The sequence below is a fragment of the Papaver somniferum genome, chromosome 2, assembly GCF_003573695.1.
Source record: "Papaver somniferum cultivar HN1 chromosome 2, ASM357369v1, whole genome shotgun sequence".
Taxonomy (NCBI): Eukaryota; Viridiplantae; Streptophyta; class Magnoliopsida; order Ranunculales; family Papaveraceae; genus Papaver; species Papaver somniferum.
The window spans coordinates 28,280,136-28,296,309 of record NC_039359.1 but is presented as its reverse complement, the minus strand read 5'-3'; the positions used below and the strand labels follow the sequence as shown (position 1 = coordinate 28,296,309).

At 37.3% G+C, this 16,174-nt stretch overlaps 2 protein-coding genes across 9 annotated transcripts; one reads left to right on the top strand and one right to left on the bottom strand.

Moving 5' to 3' along the window:
* The first annotated feature begins 1,188 nt into the window (after positions 1–1,188).
* LOC113347222 (F-box protein At4g22390-like) lies at positions 1,189–5,392 on the top strand. Of its 8 annotated transcripts, none has more exons than XR_003358819.1 (4): positions 1,189–1,394; positions 1,901–2,343; positions 4,857–5,018; positions 5,093–5,392. XR_003358819.1 is itself a non-coding variant. In XM_026590829.1 (4 exons), exons 3-4 carry the CDS (start codon positions 3,643–3,645, stop codon positions 4,880–4,882), a joined length of 723 nt encoding a protein of 240 aa, XP_026446614.1. In that variant the 5' UTR covers positions 1,189–1,394; positions 1,901–2,343; positions 3,572–3,642; the 3' UTR covers positions 4,883–5,392. The 8 variants fall into 8 exon arrangements, 5 of the variants coding, with proteins under 5 accessions (XP_026446614.1, XP_026446616.1, XP_026446612.1 ...); XM_026590829.1 differs by adding an exon at positions 3,572–4,339 and having other exon boundaries at positions 4,857–5,392; XM_026590831.1 differs by lacking the exons at positions 4,857–5,018; positions 5,093–5,392 and adding exons at positions 3,572–3,818; positions 3,954–4,844.
* A 202-nt stretch (positions 5,393–5,594) lies between these two features.
* On the bottom strand, positions 5,595–7,965 carry LOC113347223 (sec-independent protein translocase protein TATA, chloroplastic-like). Its single transcript, XM_026590832.1, has 2 exons — positions 7,585–7,965; positions 5,595–5,999 (listed from the first exon to the last, which is right to left on the bottom strand). Exons 1-2 carry the CDS (start codon positions 7,882–7,884, stop codon positions 5,865–5,867), a joined length of 435 nt encoding a protein of 144 aa, XP_026446617.1. The 5' UTR covers positions 7,885–7,965; the 3' UTR covers positions 5,595–5,864.
* Positions 7,966–16,174: the final 8,209 nt, after the last annotated feature.

The following is a 16,174-nucleotide window of genomic DNA, read 5'->3' as shown; positions in this document are numbered from 1 at the left end:
TATAGGGTGAGATGAAGAAAGTCGTTGAAAAGAAAGATGTTAAAGACAGAGTTTACACCGAGCGGTTTAGACTCTACCGCTAGCGGTCGAGTCTACACCTCTGGTAGTGTAGTCTCTCTCACTCAACAGAGACTCAAATTACGTAATGCTTTTACCATAGTGACACAGCCACTTTGCTAGCACCGCTTCATTGGGGGCCCTGAAAACTAATCAGGGGCCTCACACTAGAAGACAAAAAAGGTCATCCAAACCTAATTTCAATAACCCCATACAAATATTTTAGGTAATGGCTAATCTACCCTTATTAATTAGTGATAATCTTACTTAATTAGTGTTAATCTTACTTAATTTGATTTTAACCTTTTTTCTTAAAAATTTTTGTTTGCAATTTTTTTTTTGCCTAGATTGTATGAAAAGTCATCATGGGAGTGAAGTGTTTCAATGACGACTCTAAATAGTCGTTAATATTTCAAAAACGACCCTCAAGAGTCGTTAATGTCTCAAAAACGATCTCGAGAGTCGTTACTATTACAAAAACGACCCACAAGAGTCGTCATTGTTTCAATGACGACTCTAAACAGTCGTTAGGCATATGAAAGAGTCGTTATCTTCTTCGAAGAGTCATTAATGGCGGAAATACATTAAAGGGTCGTCATAGTCGTATTCAATATTATTACTACTCTTTAATGTATTTCCGCCATTAATGACTCTTCGAAGAAGATAATGAATCTTTATTTGTATTAACGACTGTTCAGAGTCGTCATTAAAACAATGACGACTCTTGTGAGTCGTTTTCGAAACAGTAACGACTCTTGAGGATCGTTTTTGAAATATTTTAATATCTTGACGATTTTTCATACAAATTTGGGTAAAAAAAATAACAAATAAAAAAAATAAAAAAAAATAAAAAAACTAAAAACTAAAAAAGATAAATATTAATAAGGTGACACGTGTCATAATCATAAGAATTGGGATAATCTAGTCTTTTCATTATGTTTAGACACTCCTTATCCTTTTCCCATGAGTGGGGATAGGAATTTAGGACCACTAATTAGTTTTCGGGACTCCTAATTAAGCGGTGTTTGCTGGGCTACGTGGCATGGCAAATGCAGCTGCCATTCCCTACCGGCCTAACAACCCTTATCTAGCGTTGAAGCACCCAAAGCAGATTGTTATTCAGCACCACCATTTGTCATTCTCGAAGAAAAGATGATAAACTTTAGTTTGAAACCCTTGAAAGGTGAATCAGCTGATGAATTCCTAACCATAGACACCATACCAGGTACAAAGTCCCGATTCTCTGTGATCTGAAAGAGTCGCATCTATGGCAGCCAACTAGCCTGAGGAAATAATCGTCACCGCAATTCCATGGTCAAGACTATCTCAAGATTCAGGTGTGTCTGCAACAACTGGTACAACCTAGCTCCTCAAAACCCTTAACTTTATTAGACTATACTTCGCTGTATCATCTCCAAGTATTAGAATTTAGGCATTTTATGATAATTTGCTCTTCCTAGAAATGAGATCGTTTCAGTTTCCCGTGTATTATTTGCATCCACATTAGACAAGAATGCAAGGAAATACCATCGCCTTCCATTGATTATATCCAATCAATGAGATGAGAATTATCAAGTATCATGAAACCCCGTATATATGGATTCCTTCACGAGTTCGATATCAATGGTAACAAGTTAGTTAGCATTGTGAATCATCATTGCATATGGCTCTGAAGTTAACATTGATACAATACAATTCAAATTTAAGGATCAATTCAGCATTGCCCTTAAGACAGTATTTTTTTTTACTGTAAACAACTCGGTATGCTCGTCAATGGAGCTCTACATTGGACTGCATGAGGTTGAAGATTATCCATCAATTCCTATTAATTGTTTCTTTTCAGGGTACTGGAGATGAGATGTTCAAAGTAATGCTGGAACCAGAACATTTGAATGCCCCTTTTAAGTTCGGGGGTCTTAGAGGGTTGCCTGTGCAGAATTGCTTGGTTTTACGAGGTTAGAGATGTAGGGTGATGAGGGATCATGGAGTAAGGGAATCTTGGACCAACAAACATGTTCCTCCATTTCCTCGCGGCGCCTGATACATTTGTTCCATAACGGTCTGATTCGTTTGAATCCGAAATTACTACTAGTGTGACCCAAAAGCTGAAGATGGTATAATGGAAGCTCCGAGTAGGGTCGAATGTAGAACCATATGTAAGGTGTCCTTGTTTCACTAAACTTGGGTGCTTATAGTTATACAGATGTAGAACTAACTGAGGCATCTAAAGAACAAAAGAAGAAAAGCACTAAAGGCGTTTCTAAATACCAAAGTTGTTGACTGGAGGTAAATTTTAGATTCTGCAGTTAATGATATATGATTCTGCATTTTTATGGTATATGATTTTGCATTATGGCATGCATTAATTCTGCATATTTACCTTTCTAGGCAGAAGGCACCTATTGGTTTCCCTTGAAATAATATGGCATGGAATTAATTGATGTTTCTATACCATTCTTAACCAATATAGCGTCATATTTTGATGACTAAGTAATTTCTATCTAAGTGTATGTCTAAATTCATCTGTACAGGCAATCAGTGTGAGTTATATGCGTCCAGTTGTGTGGTTTGTTTGAATCTACTTGTTCCTGTTTTTCTTTAAATCCTGCAGTTAACTTCGTTAGTAGTTGGCTATGAATTAAAAGAATCTAAGATTAAATCCTGAGTTACAATTATAAATACACGCCTTTAGAGTATCTGAAGACAAAATTTCGGCGAGAAGTCACTGAATTTCAAAGATCAAAATTTCCGACTCCACCGGGTAGACAATTAGTGTTTATTTTAGCTTTATAGAAAATAATGTTAGAGATTCACATGTTAAGAAGTCATCTACATTACCCGTAATAACTAGTGGACCCTAAGAATGGTTAAGCGGAACTAAACCAATCATTTTAGTTGGTGCATGGAGAACATATTCGCTGCGTCTAGGTTATGATATTTAGGACAGTTTCCATATACCAAAGCCATGCATCTGGTGCCACCCATACAAGTAATGAGGGAAAGATAGACATCAATTTATTTGCCAGTTTGTGCATTTATGAAATAGGTCTAGAGCATTCCCTGGATTCAAGGATTGGAAACCTTATATTCTCTACATTTCTTACCAGTTCTTATCTTTTTTCATACCAAACCCTACTACAACTCTTTCTGTTTCTTATTCTAGAAAAAGTTGTAGCAGCCATGTCAAGCTTACCAGTAGATATCACCACCAACATTCTCTCAAGGTTAGAAGTGAAGTGCATCTTAAGGTACAGGTGTGTTTGCAAACCATGGGATAAGTTGCTCAGAACCCCTCAATTTGTTAAAATGCACCTTAGTCGTGCCATTGAAAATGAGGATGTCAGTTTCATTGTTAGATCAAATGCTGAACATATGTACTCTACGTATTATCAGAAAAAATCTTCATTTACATTTTCAGATGATGATGTTGTAGAAATTGACTTTCCCTTTAAATCTGTAAGTCATTTTCGTTATGCTGTTATTGAGGCTTCTTGTAATGGCTTGCTTTTCTTAGAGATTTGTTCTGGTGATTCTCTTTTCAATGGGCTTTGGAACCCATCGACTAGGGAATACAAGAAACTGCCGATGGAGACAGTGGAGTTCTCATGTCCTTTATCATCTGAGATACCAATCCTCCATTCAATCACATATGGATTTGTTTATGATTCCAACATTGAGGATTACAAGGTGGTCAAAGTCATGGACCTTGGTCCTCATGGTTCTGAAATTAGTGTCTATACTCTGACATCAAATTCATGGAGGTGGGTTCAACACATGCCTTATGGATTTTTTGTTGGACGACGACCTGGTGTGTTTGTTAATGGAGCTCTGCATTGGATAGCAACTCATGTTAATGAGTTACGGAAATCTGAATCTATTCTGTCTTTTAATATCAGGGATGAGGGAATCCAAGAAGTGTTAAAACCACAAGACGTAAATGTATCCAATGTAACATTGGGTTTGTTGGGGGAATGCCTTTGCTTAGTTTCCCAACATCCTATGGCTCGTAGTGATGTATGGGTGCTGAAAGATCACGGGGTGACTAATTCTTGGACGAAACTTTTCAGCGTAAACCAACAGACAGCTATTGATGGATGCAGAATTTTGAATCCAATATTTGCTTTTAAGAGCAGTGAGATTCTTTTCGAGAATATGAATGATTTTAATCTGTTGGTTTATGACCCAGAGCATGGAAGTGTCATCATTCCAAAGGTTCGTGGTACTCCAATGTGCTCATATTATACAACAATCAATGTGAGGAGCCTAGTTTCACTTGATTCAGGTACTTATGTGGGTCAAGAAGAACCAGAAGAAACAACATGACAGAAAAACGTTTTTCTGGATATGTTATAATTTTTTCTTTAAGGAGTATCTCATACCATATGGAGCTTACATTAGTTCTTGTTATCTCTCAGGATTTTTTGTTGGTCTAGATCCTAAATTGGTTAAATAGGATGCATTTTTGCAAAATTTTATCTGTCATTTTTTTTTTTTTGAAAGGTCTGTCATTTTCATATATTGGTCCAATCTTAATTTGAGAGCTGTTTTATTTGCTTTAGAGATAGTCTGCTGTGTTCCTCTCTGTGTGCGTGCACTTTTTCATGTTCTGAATTAGGTACGTTAATAACTGGGTATATGAATGCAGATTCATTAAGTTTTAATTGATGGGAATTTTTTCCCTTACCTATTAGGTGCTGGATACTTGGATATGCTTTATAAGTTGAATTAGGCTGTTGTAATTTAAACCTATCTTTTCTGCCACATACTTATATAGATATTCATTTGTTTTTAACGGCTAGTATGCGAATGGTGGTCGTACAGTTAATCCTTGCAGCAACTCTTTGTTACAATTTGACGAGCAAGATCCAAATTTAATGACACTCTGAGAATTCTGTCATGTTTGTGACGTTGACACCACTTTTCTTCTGTTCATTGCTGCTATTGGTCTCACTATTTAACATGTAAGTTTTTAAATTTGGCTCCAATTTCTTCTGTTACTGCACTATGATTCCCTGATAGGGAAACTCGTAATCAGGTATCGTACTTGATTTGCGTTTGAGTCTATATCTGAAGATTATTAGCCCTACACGGCGGTCATAGTGGTTCTTTGGGCATTCCCTACCTGTGTCCAGAGAGGGAGATTGTTGGATTTTGAATGCAGAAACAATTGGAGAACCATAATGAAAAACTGCAAGCATCAGGTTGCAATCAGAAGTCTAGGATTCATAAAGTAATTGTTGATCAGTGACAAATGATGAAAGATGTAATCTGCAGCTTTACTCAAATGACACAGGATAGTGAAAGGAAAAATTCGGCTTAATCTCTAGAAGAAAAAAACTCTTGATCTCTAAAAAGATTTCTGAGGAACTGGAACATGATTCCCAAGAAGCAGAAATGTGGAACTAAATAAGCAAACTCAGAATCAGAACTCATATTCAATAACAATTCATCAATACTTAATGGGTAAAAATTAAGGCAGCACTGTAGTTCGGATTTCTTGGTTATTCATGGTCTGTAAAAGTAGATGAGTTTACACATTGGAGAAAAATAAGGTAAACAGTGGAATTTCAACCTTCCATGACAAACTTATTAATAGAATTTTTTTGATGTTTTGGGTGCCTAGTAGTTGAAGATAAACAAACGTAGTTGAAGATAAACAAACGTGGAGATGTAATTAAATAGTAATACATTGTTGATCTACTAAAATAAGAGTATACTACCGCTATTTCTAGAAACTTCCATAGAACAACAAAATCATCATATATGGAAGAATAGAGTAGGTGTCAGGACCCAAGAGTCCACTCTGATTAGTTCTCCATCGTGCTTGTGACCTTGACACCACTATTTTCCTGCTCATCGCCCACTGATGCTGCTTTCTCCTCGATCGTCTGCATAACTGGCTCGGGTTCCTTTTTTAACTCTGTCTCGAACTCCTTTGCAGCCTAAAACAACAGTCAACATTCAAAAATATTAATAGACCAAATATCTTGCAGGTCAAATGGCCTGAGCTGTCCGCCTGTCACAAATATTTCTATGATTTTTTATTACGAGTAGAAAGTACAGGCGCTATAACCTGGATAAACATGTACGATTTGGAGCAGGAAGAGGAAGAAAATAAAACAAAACAAGTTTCCTATGCATCTTGATTGGGCTTAAAGACAACTTAGCCCGAACCTATACAGTAGAGTCAATTCTGGTCTCTGGGTGAACATTATGAGATATTATGATCATGCAAGATTCAAGAACCACGAACAACAACTTTTTGGAGGAACTAGTTGGTTAATGAATGCAGAACACTGAGAGGAACTACCATATCCAAGTAGAGCTGTGTGCAGAAGCAACGCCTACTAAACTAGTTGCCTACAAGATAACATTACTGCAATTTCTACATATAGTTATGGCTGTGACTTTCAGGGACCAACTACAGAACCCAACTCACAGAAGGTTGGGCCGATTACTATACAAGAAAACATATCTAGGATAGACGACGGATATCCATTAGGTTTTGCAAACCTAAACTCTAGACATTCAGGAACCGTCAAGTCAAACCAATAATACATCCCCCTTACGTAATTCAAAAGGCAACCACTTTTGGCACAAGGGTACTGTACATGGAAAAGGCATAAGAAGTCACAAAAACTACAATAGGAAGATCCGAAGATGTAACTGTAAGTCTGACAGTGTAGTAGCACTTTTATAGCAGCAATACAGCATTCTTGTTCTAAATCATTCTTAAAGTAACTAGCAAGCCAAACATCTTTTGAATGGGGTGTAACTGATGTGAAATGCATTCTCAGTAGTGTTCTAAGGATTCGTCCGTACAATTTTGGTATAAAAGCAAACTCTATGGCAGTGCTTGGGCCATAAAAATTTTAAACAGTGATGTTATTAAAATAGAAAAAAAATGCCTTCAGATGGTGAAAAGTAATGCTGGATTTTGAAAGTATTTCAAATTACGCTATTAAAATAGACGTTTAGAAGGCAGTGAAAATCTCACACTTATGACTAATCAACAGCAACGTAACCTTCTTACTACTGTATTAATATATCAAATTCGAAATCCAAGCATTCCTCATAAAGTTTAGGGGCACATCATATATGACTTAAGACTCCTATCTTTAGTAAGAGCCTCCTTTAGTAATTTCACGAATTTATTTGAGTTTGGTCATTTTCATGGTTTACCCTGCCAAATAAATAACAGCAGTACTATATATTAAGTAGACATTAGTAACAGAATCTATCAATTTTACAAAAACATAAATGTGAGATATCTGATGTAATGGCCTTCACAATGCTGAAATGACTTGCAGCAAAAGTTAGTTGCCTAAAGTGAACAGCCACAAACTCCAACCTAAAGTCAAAGATAGTTAAAGGTCGAGAAACAGAATATCTAGACCTTCCGTTGCTCAATTTTCATGCAATACTACCCAAATCAAGTTTTTCATTCATTCAACGGAATCAATCAAAACCTCTATACTGAATATATTGAAACTTAGAAATTCATAAAAATGGATGAAATTAACTAACCTGTTGAAAGCTCTTAAAAGTTTGTCCAAAACTCCTACCAATCTCAGGTAATTTCTTAGGCCCAAAGAGTAAAGTAGCAACACCAGCAATAACAACAATTTCTGGTACACCAAGACCAAACATAGATTTACAATTGAATCCTTTACTACTTCTGTTTAGAACCAAGCAATTATTCTTCATATTCATGAAATTACTTCTTCCACCATTATTGAAAACCAGTGATTTAGAAGATGATAGGATTGAAGAAGACGATGAAGTGACTGGAATTGATTTAAGTGAGAGAGTGGTTGAGATCTCCATTGCTGCTCAGCTTCTCTCTCAGAATTCTGAATGCAGGGATAAACTCATGAGTCCTTCTTCCTACTTTATTGTTATACTCAATCACTCCCTTATTTGTTGTGGATATTGTATATAGACCCCTATAATATTCACTTTAATTAAACATTGATCGTCAGGGGTAAACGATTTTTATACTTCATCAATTTTTTGTTTTGTAAATGTAATTTCGTCATTTCATATTTTATAATTCACAAGGATAGTGCTACTTTGTTTTCGAAATTATCAGCCAGGGCTTGACTAACATGCGCCCATGTGTGCAGTCGGGCAGGTATGCAATTAAGTGGTCACGTGTTCGTTGTAGAAACGAACCGTCAACCCCTCTATGCGTGCACGCAACGATTCAGGGGACCCAAAGAAAACAAAAAGACTATTTGGTTTGGCTATGTTATTTTATTTTATTTTATTTTATCAAAACTAGACATAAAAATCCAAGGTGATCAAACTTGTGGTACAAAAAATTCAACCATATTATTTTTAATAAATAAAAACCATTTGATTAAAAAGTGGCACAAAAACCCCATATCAAATAATAATGAGTAAATTTAGTTTTTATTATTTTTAAAAAATCCAAACATACCCTTTTTATCTTCATTTCTTCTTCTTCTTATCTCTTTTCTTTTTTCTTTTTTCTTCCGCCTCATTCTCCCCACCACCACCAGCAACAAATAGCTCCGCGAAAACCAGAAGCAACACCTCCGTTACCACCATCAGCAACACCTTTGTCTCCTTTGTCTCCTCCACGAACAGATCCGTCTCTTTTTCTTCTATTTTTATGTTCAGATCTATCACCTCCTCTTCGTTCCGCACCACCACCAAATCGACGACCATTTCCAAGACCACCATCACCTCCTCCTTAACTTCTTTAGGGTTTATTTATTCTCTGTCAACATCATATCACTGTAGAACTTAGGGTTCCAAATCACTTGAAATAGAAGAAGAAGAAAAAGAGGAATTGGATGTCAGTAAAATAACAACAAATCAACATATTGTTTGGAGAATTGGGAATCTGGTGCTCATCTCTTCGTCCATTGATTCACTTCTTCAATAGTGGTTGTACAACCACAAACCATGACTTCAATCTGGTACTAATTTCCCACTTGATTTCATACGAGTTGTTGTTGAATTATAATTTTATATGAGTTTCTGTTAAATCCATTTGATTTTTTATTTTGAAATTGAGATGAAATTTTGGTTATCTTTGTTTAATCTGTCATTGGGTTTATATTTTTATGATGGTTTGGACCCGATTTTGGTTTTTTTTTGGGTTGAATTGATTTTACATTCCAATGAATTTTAGATCTGAATTTGAAGTCATGATTGTTTCAGTTTGATTGATTTGTTGTGTTTAATGATAATTTTGGCTCAAGCACTTACAAGAGATGATGTTTGGGATGTAAATATATACGCCAACACAATAGTTCTCTGAAAGTGTTGGAAAAGGCAAATTAAAACACTCATGAGTAAAGTTTTGATGAAACCAATTTCGGTTTCATCTAATTTTGGTGAAAGCGATTTTGGTTTCATGTAATTTTATTTTAACATTTATCGGTGAAACTAACCTTGTTTCATTTTTTTCATTTGCATCAAAAATATATTCCTTTGTCATTGTCGTGTATAGCTTAATCAAAAGACTCATAAATGATTTAGGTATAAATGAGAATCCGTTTACATGATGTTTTTTCCTTTCTAATTCGCGATCTTGGTTGTACAAAATTTATCTTTTTACATGTAATGGTTGAATACGTTGTATGAGGAAGCAAGTCAAGTTGCTAATGACGTTGTCCAAAATATAAGAACAGTGGCTTCCTTTAGGTGATGGCTTTGGATAAAAAGAAATGTGAAAGTCCAGTTTAAGCTGGTATAAGGCTTGGACTAATTTGTGGGATTGTGTTTGATTAATGAGAGCTCGATTTGTGGAGCTTGGAAGAATGTAATTTTTTTTAAGGGTTCCCTATATAGATCTCAAAACCGTTCACTGAGATATTATTTATTATATAAAGTTCTTAGAACTATTAAGAATGGTACACATTTATTTAGTTATTCATTTCCACAGTTTGTGTTTCACATGAGAAGTTTATAATTGAAGTGGACCTAATATTTTCACATTCTTTCTGTTTGGATTGTTGAGTACTTACATATCAAGTGGTACTACAGGACCGCAGGTTTCTTTCCACAAACAACAATGAATTTCCCAAGAAGCTTAATTGTTATACAACGTTTTCATAGAAACCTGGAAAAAAAGGTATCATCTGGACTACCTTTGAATTCTTCATAATATATTTAATAACTTTCTTTTTCTTATTTATTTTTGGTACAACCTATTTCGTCGATGAAACCAGTATTGTTGGCAAATTTATGGGATTGTTCTCATTGAAACTCAATTGTTTGTTGCTTTCATTTCGTCAATTTTGTGTCAAGCAATACTGGTCGGTTTAATTTTTGTAGACGAAACCAATTATTGGTGGTACTATGATTTATGATGAAACAAGTTTTGGTGAAACCGTTTTTGGTTTCGTCTAATGTTGTTTTATATTTTTGGTGGGCGGTGGTGGTGATGGTAGTTTCATTTGATGTTGCTAGTAAGCTCCGGTTGCAGCTGAAGTTAATATTATAAAGAAGGTGGTACTGGTGTTGGCTTTGAGTTGGTTCTCTATGAAGAATGGTTTGAGCTGATGCTTGAGAATGGTTTTTAAGTACAGTTGCAGGTTGAGAGTGTAGAGAAGAACTGAGATGCCTATGTTGGTGGTGATTATGAACTGCAGCTGGTGATAATCAGAATCCATGGAGGAACTGGTGTTGCTCTGGTTGAATTAATATGGATATTGCAGGTCCAGTTGAAGATCAAACTGAGCCTGAGATGGAGCATTTGTGGTGTTCAGGTATGAGCTTGAACTGAAATGGAAGGCAGTAATGCAGTGGGTATGGGATTTGAAGTGAATTTGTAGTTGCAGGTGCAATGAAGTGCTGCAATACAATGAGGAATTTCCTGTAAACCTAGATGGAAAGATATACCAGGTGAAGCTGAGTAATGGGTCTTGAGACATAACTGGTGGTATTGCTGTTGAAGCGCAGAAACCAATTATGGTTTAATCTTTATTTATGATGAAACCAAAATCGGTTTCATCGTATTTCAACAATGTATTTCTATCCATGAAGATGTATAATACCTCTTAAAAAATTTCTTGCAGGTGATTTCTCACGAAACCAAGATGAAACCAAAATCGGTTTCATCGTATTTATGATGAAACCAAAATCGGTTTCATATTATTTATGATGAAACCAAAATTGGTTTCATCGTATTTTTGGGAGGTGGTGGTGGTGGGCGGTCGTGGTGCTGGTTTTGGTCGGCGGTGGTCGACAGTGGTGGTGCTGGATGGTAGGGTGGCTGGTATTGGTGGTGCAATTACGTAGTATCGGTGGTGGTGGTCGGAGGTGGTGGCGGTGGTGGTCGACAATGGTGGTGCTGGATGGTAGGGTAGCTGGCAGTGGTGGTGCAATTGCGCAGTATCGGTGGCGGCGGCGGGCGGCGGCGGCGGCGGAGCGGTGGTGGTCGGTGGCGGCGGGGGTGGTCGGTGGGGCGGAGGCGGCGGTGGTCGGTGGTGGCGGCGGTGGTGGTCAGTGGTGGCGGCGACGGGCGACGGTGGTGGTCGGTGGTGGCGGCGGTGGTGGTCGGTGGTTGATGAGTGCCAAATATTGTATATATTTATCCCTTTTTGTTGGCATTTAACTCATCTTTTGTGCAGTAATTCTACATTTTATCCCATATTCTGTATTTTCATTGTTTTCAAGAATAAATATTTTTCTTACTTAATTTTGCATTTTTAGGTAATAAATAAAGTCTGGATAACTTGCGGAGCGGAAAAGAGCTGAAGAGTGGTGAAAAGCCGGAAGAAATTACGCAAGGAAGCCGCAAAGAATGGAGCGCACGTCCAAAAAGCTAGGAATGGGCTCAAGAAGGAAGAATTGTTCTTGAAGAAGATATGGGCTTGGCATACCCAAGGCCCAAAACCCTTACCCAAACCCATTTTCTATAACCAAAACCGCCTCCATCTTCAGCCGTCGGATTGGATCCATCTCATCATCCGATGGTCGCTCCTTCATCGCGCATCAAAATCTGAAGTCCCTGCAAAACACCATAGTGCCTAAATTCCAAGCCTTCAGATTAGATCACATTTAGATCCTACGGTCGCTTCTTTGCCTGTGCATCAAATATCGATACTTCCGCTTAACACTACAACACCTAACCTCGATCTTCGCCGTTAAATTTGTTGTATCAAAGCATCCGACGGTCGCTACCAGCCTCTTCAGGGGTAGCCATCCGATTCACCTACCAGCTTCGCATCCAGTGACTCAGATTCGCCAACATCGAACTTTGATATCCCGCCTCACATACTAGCAACCTATACCTATTAACCTAAAAACATCGACCATTCTCTCTCTTTCTTCTTCTTCTCTCTCTTCTCCCTCCACCCCGACAGTTGCAGAGCCACCACCACCTTCTCCACCTGCTCTGACTCCATCACCACCTCTACCTGTCTCACACCATCCCTAAACTACCAACCCATCATCACCCCCTAACTATCTAGCCCCCTATTCCCTCAATCTCTCACGTTTCTTCCCTGAAACCCTAAGCGTGAGAGGTTGATGAAGTAGGTGACCTAGAGATGAAATTGAAGCATGGGAATTACGCAAGGGAAGCATAGAAGACATGGGTCGATGCTAATTGAAGAGAAATCGCATCAAAGAAGGTAAAATCTGAAACCCTAATTTCTCTACCAAATTAGGTATTTGGGAAATTGTCCCCAATTTTCAATTGAAAAAAAAACATGGAGAAGAACAGAGATGATAGGGGTATGGTTGAATTAAGTGAATTAGGTGAGAAACCCTAATTATGTACTGTTTGATTTTGGGGATTTTTGGGGAAGAACCCTAATTTTGTAATTTTGGGAAATTGGGTCTGTGGGTATAAATAGGAACTGTGGTGTGTGTAATGTGTATGCCTGGGTTAGCCAGTGTGTCACCCAAGAGCACTGGAATAGCCAGTGTCTCAAGGGTTAGTGTTTAACTGTTTTTATAATTTTTATGTTAATTCCATTACTCTTATTCAGTTTCAATTCAGTTGCTGTTTTTGTGTTTCAATTCAGTTCATGTTTGTTTTATGTCTTCTGTGTTTGTTTATGTTCAGTTCAATGCTCTGTTTAGTAATTGTTTTGTTGTTGTTGCTGTTATGTGAGCTCTCATGTGTATGTGTATAGCTAGGCTGAGATGATGCCTTAAGTCACTGTTAGAGGTGGAATGTTAGATTATAATTCTTGTAAATTGAGCTAATTGAGAAATGGAGGAATTTAGTGCTCATTAGCAAGCTTCTTCTCCTTCCATTCCATTTATGTATGCCCTGGAACATAGGCATGCTTGAACCTTCACCTAGCTCCATTAGGGACAGGGATTTAACATAGAATTACACCATCTGGCTAGGTCACAAGGTGGATTCATAACCTAGTTGTTGATTTACTGTTTTGTGTGAATGTTAGGCTAAAGCCTTTGAAGTATTGGATTGATTGAGCAGTGGGGAGAAACTAGTGCTCACTAGTGACTGTGAGCAAACTGGTTCTCTTCCCACTCTAGTTGTATGCCTAGGCTCCCAACTTTGCCTTTCATTTTTTTTTGTTCTTGCTCACCTTCACCATCTCCACTTCCCTTGGCTCATAGCCTTGGTTTACTTCAATACCATTGCTTCACATCATCTTCACTGCCACCTTTCTTTTACCACTTTCTTTTGTAACTTACTTTGCTTCGTTGGCACTTTGCCACTGTTAACAATCACCATTTCACTGCCATTGTATATGCTTCCATTGTTTCATTGTCTTTACCACTGTCACTTTAGTGTTTTTGTCTCACTGTTTTCTTATTCACTTCATCTGTTTTCTTTCTCTGTTCTTTTCTGTTTTCATTTCACTGTCACTCTTTGATACACTATATCTTTGTTACTCTTCACTACTGTTTCTTTGCCTTCACTGTTCTTTCTTTGCCATTGTTTTTTTTGTCCTTCCTGGTTTGTTCTCTGTTTCTTTGTCATTGTAGACTGTTAGGTTAAGGCCAAAAGCCCAGCTCATTGCTAGGGTGAAGCAAAAGCCCATATCACTGTTAGGGTGCCCAAGGCTCAGTTCAGTCCATCTGTAGTCCAAAGGCCCAAAGCCCAGTTCATTCTTATAGAATAAGGCCAAAGCACAAACTCAATCAAGAGCCCAGTGCACTTCAAAACCAAAGCCAAGCCCACTGTGCCTAGAAGTTACCAAAGCCCAATAGCAACTTAGAAGCCCAAAATAGCTACACACTCCAAACACACCCAGTCTTTGTGGATCGACCCGTACTTGCACGAGCTACAACTGACGACCGTGCACTTGCGGTATTACTGTAGGCCCGTTTCATTTCGCTTCAATTTTATACGCTTTCCCGGGCCCACCAAGTTTTTGGCGCCGCTGCCGGGGACTGGTGCTGTGTTTTTCGTGTAGTTTTATTAGCTATTTTTGCATTTCACTGCATAGCATTTGCATCTGCATCTGCTTCACTTCATTTGCTGTTGGACCTGCTGTTCTGAACCAGTTTTTCCTCTGCTGGGACGCCACCAAGGAAAAGAACCAAAGCCCAACTGGGTTTTTGCAACAATATCAGAGCAACTGGGCTGTGCTAAAAAGGTAACCCATTTAAGAGAACCCAACCTGTGGGCTTCCATTTTTAATTGTGGGCTTGTAATATTAAAGCCAATTTTTGGGCTTCTCTTATTTTCTGTTGGGTTTGTAATAATTTATTTGTGGGCTTGTTTGTTTACATTGATTATGGGCTTGTGTATTTAATTTTTGTGGGCTTGTTTAAATTGGACTTGTATCTTGTATTCTGGGTTTAAACCCAGCTGAGCTTGTGACCGATCACGCTAGGTTAACTCGTTAGTGGGCCGAGTACCCAAATTCTAGGCCGAGATTTTGGACTCAGTTTCACCAAACGTTTTCAAACCAGCTGAGCCACAGCAAACACAAAACCAACAGTGGGCGTGCTCCCATTTCAAAAAACCAAATTTTATTTTCTTTTTTATTGTTCTTAAAAAAAAAAAAAAAAAAAAAAAATTCTTTTGCTCCCAATTTTAAAACCAAATTTCTACTTTGCTCCCATTTTTAAACCAAATTTTCTTTTTCAAATATCTTCCGACAAAACCAAATTTTTCCCAAAAAGTCCAATCCCATTAAAAACCAAATTTTCTTGTAGATAATGTGTTAGTTAAAATTCCTTTTGTATATATTTTGCTAATATGATCTCGGCTGAAATATGTTGGATTTTTTTTCCTTGAATAACGGAGTTTTAATCGAGCTTTCGCCGTACAATCGGGTATTCTCTCTCCTTTTACTCTACTCAGCATGTTCCTCTTCATATATTGTTTTATAATTCTTTCCATATTTTGAAACATTGAGGACAATGTTTAGTTTAGGTTTGGGGGTATAGAGTAGATACCATGATAATATGCTATAATTGAAAACGAACTCCTTCTTCTTTTGAAAAAATCGAAAAAATTCAAAAAAATTAAAAAAATGAAAAATCATAAAAATGGAGCTCATTTACCTTGAAATGTTGACTCTTGTGCAAATATGTAATTATTAGGAGTCTTAGTCTAGATATTTAGGCACCCTGATTCTAGCACAATTCACATAGTGATAAGAAATTTGCACGCGCACGATCTACCAATACATGTATGGCCTCGATCTTCAAGGTGTTTGATAGGAAGTTACGATTGCCAATCACTTTAGAATACTGAACGAAACTTGACTAGCTTGTTCTTTGGTTGGTTGGGATAGAAGGTGGAGGTTACATTAAGAAAAACAACCATCGAATTTAACTGGGTGCATAAAAAAGGGCTACCTCTTGCAAAGTGTCATGTAATTTTTGTTTCCTTTTGTATATGTATCAAAAGTGTTTTCTTATTCAAAAAAAAAAAAAAAAAAAAAAACGATGTATATATTCAGAAAAAAAAAAAAAAAAAAATCAAGTATTTGTCAATTCCATTCTCTCTTGTTCCAAAAATAAAAGAGAGTAGTCAATGTAAATAAGAGTCATGTAAATAGTCATCTTTTGTGTTTTATTGTAATAAGCAATGAAGGGTGCAAGCCATTGATGTACAACGCGAGTAATTGTGAAATACCTCCAACTCATTCACAATTCTCGTAAAGTCCGGACAGCTAGCTAGATTTCGACCTTGGTTCTT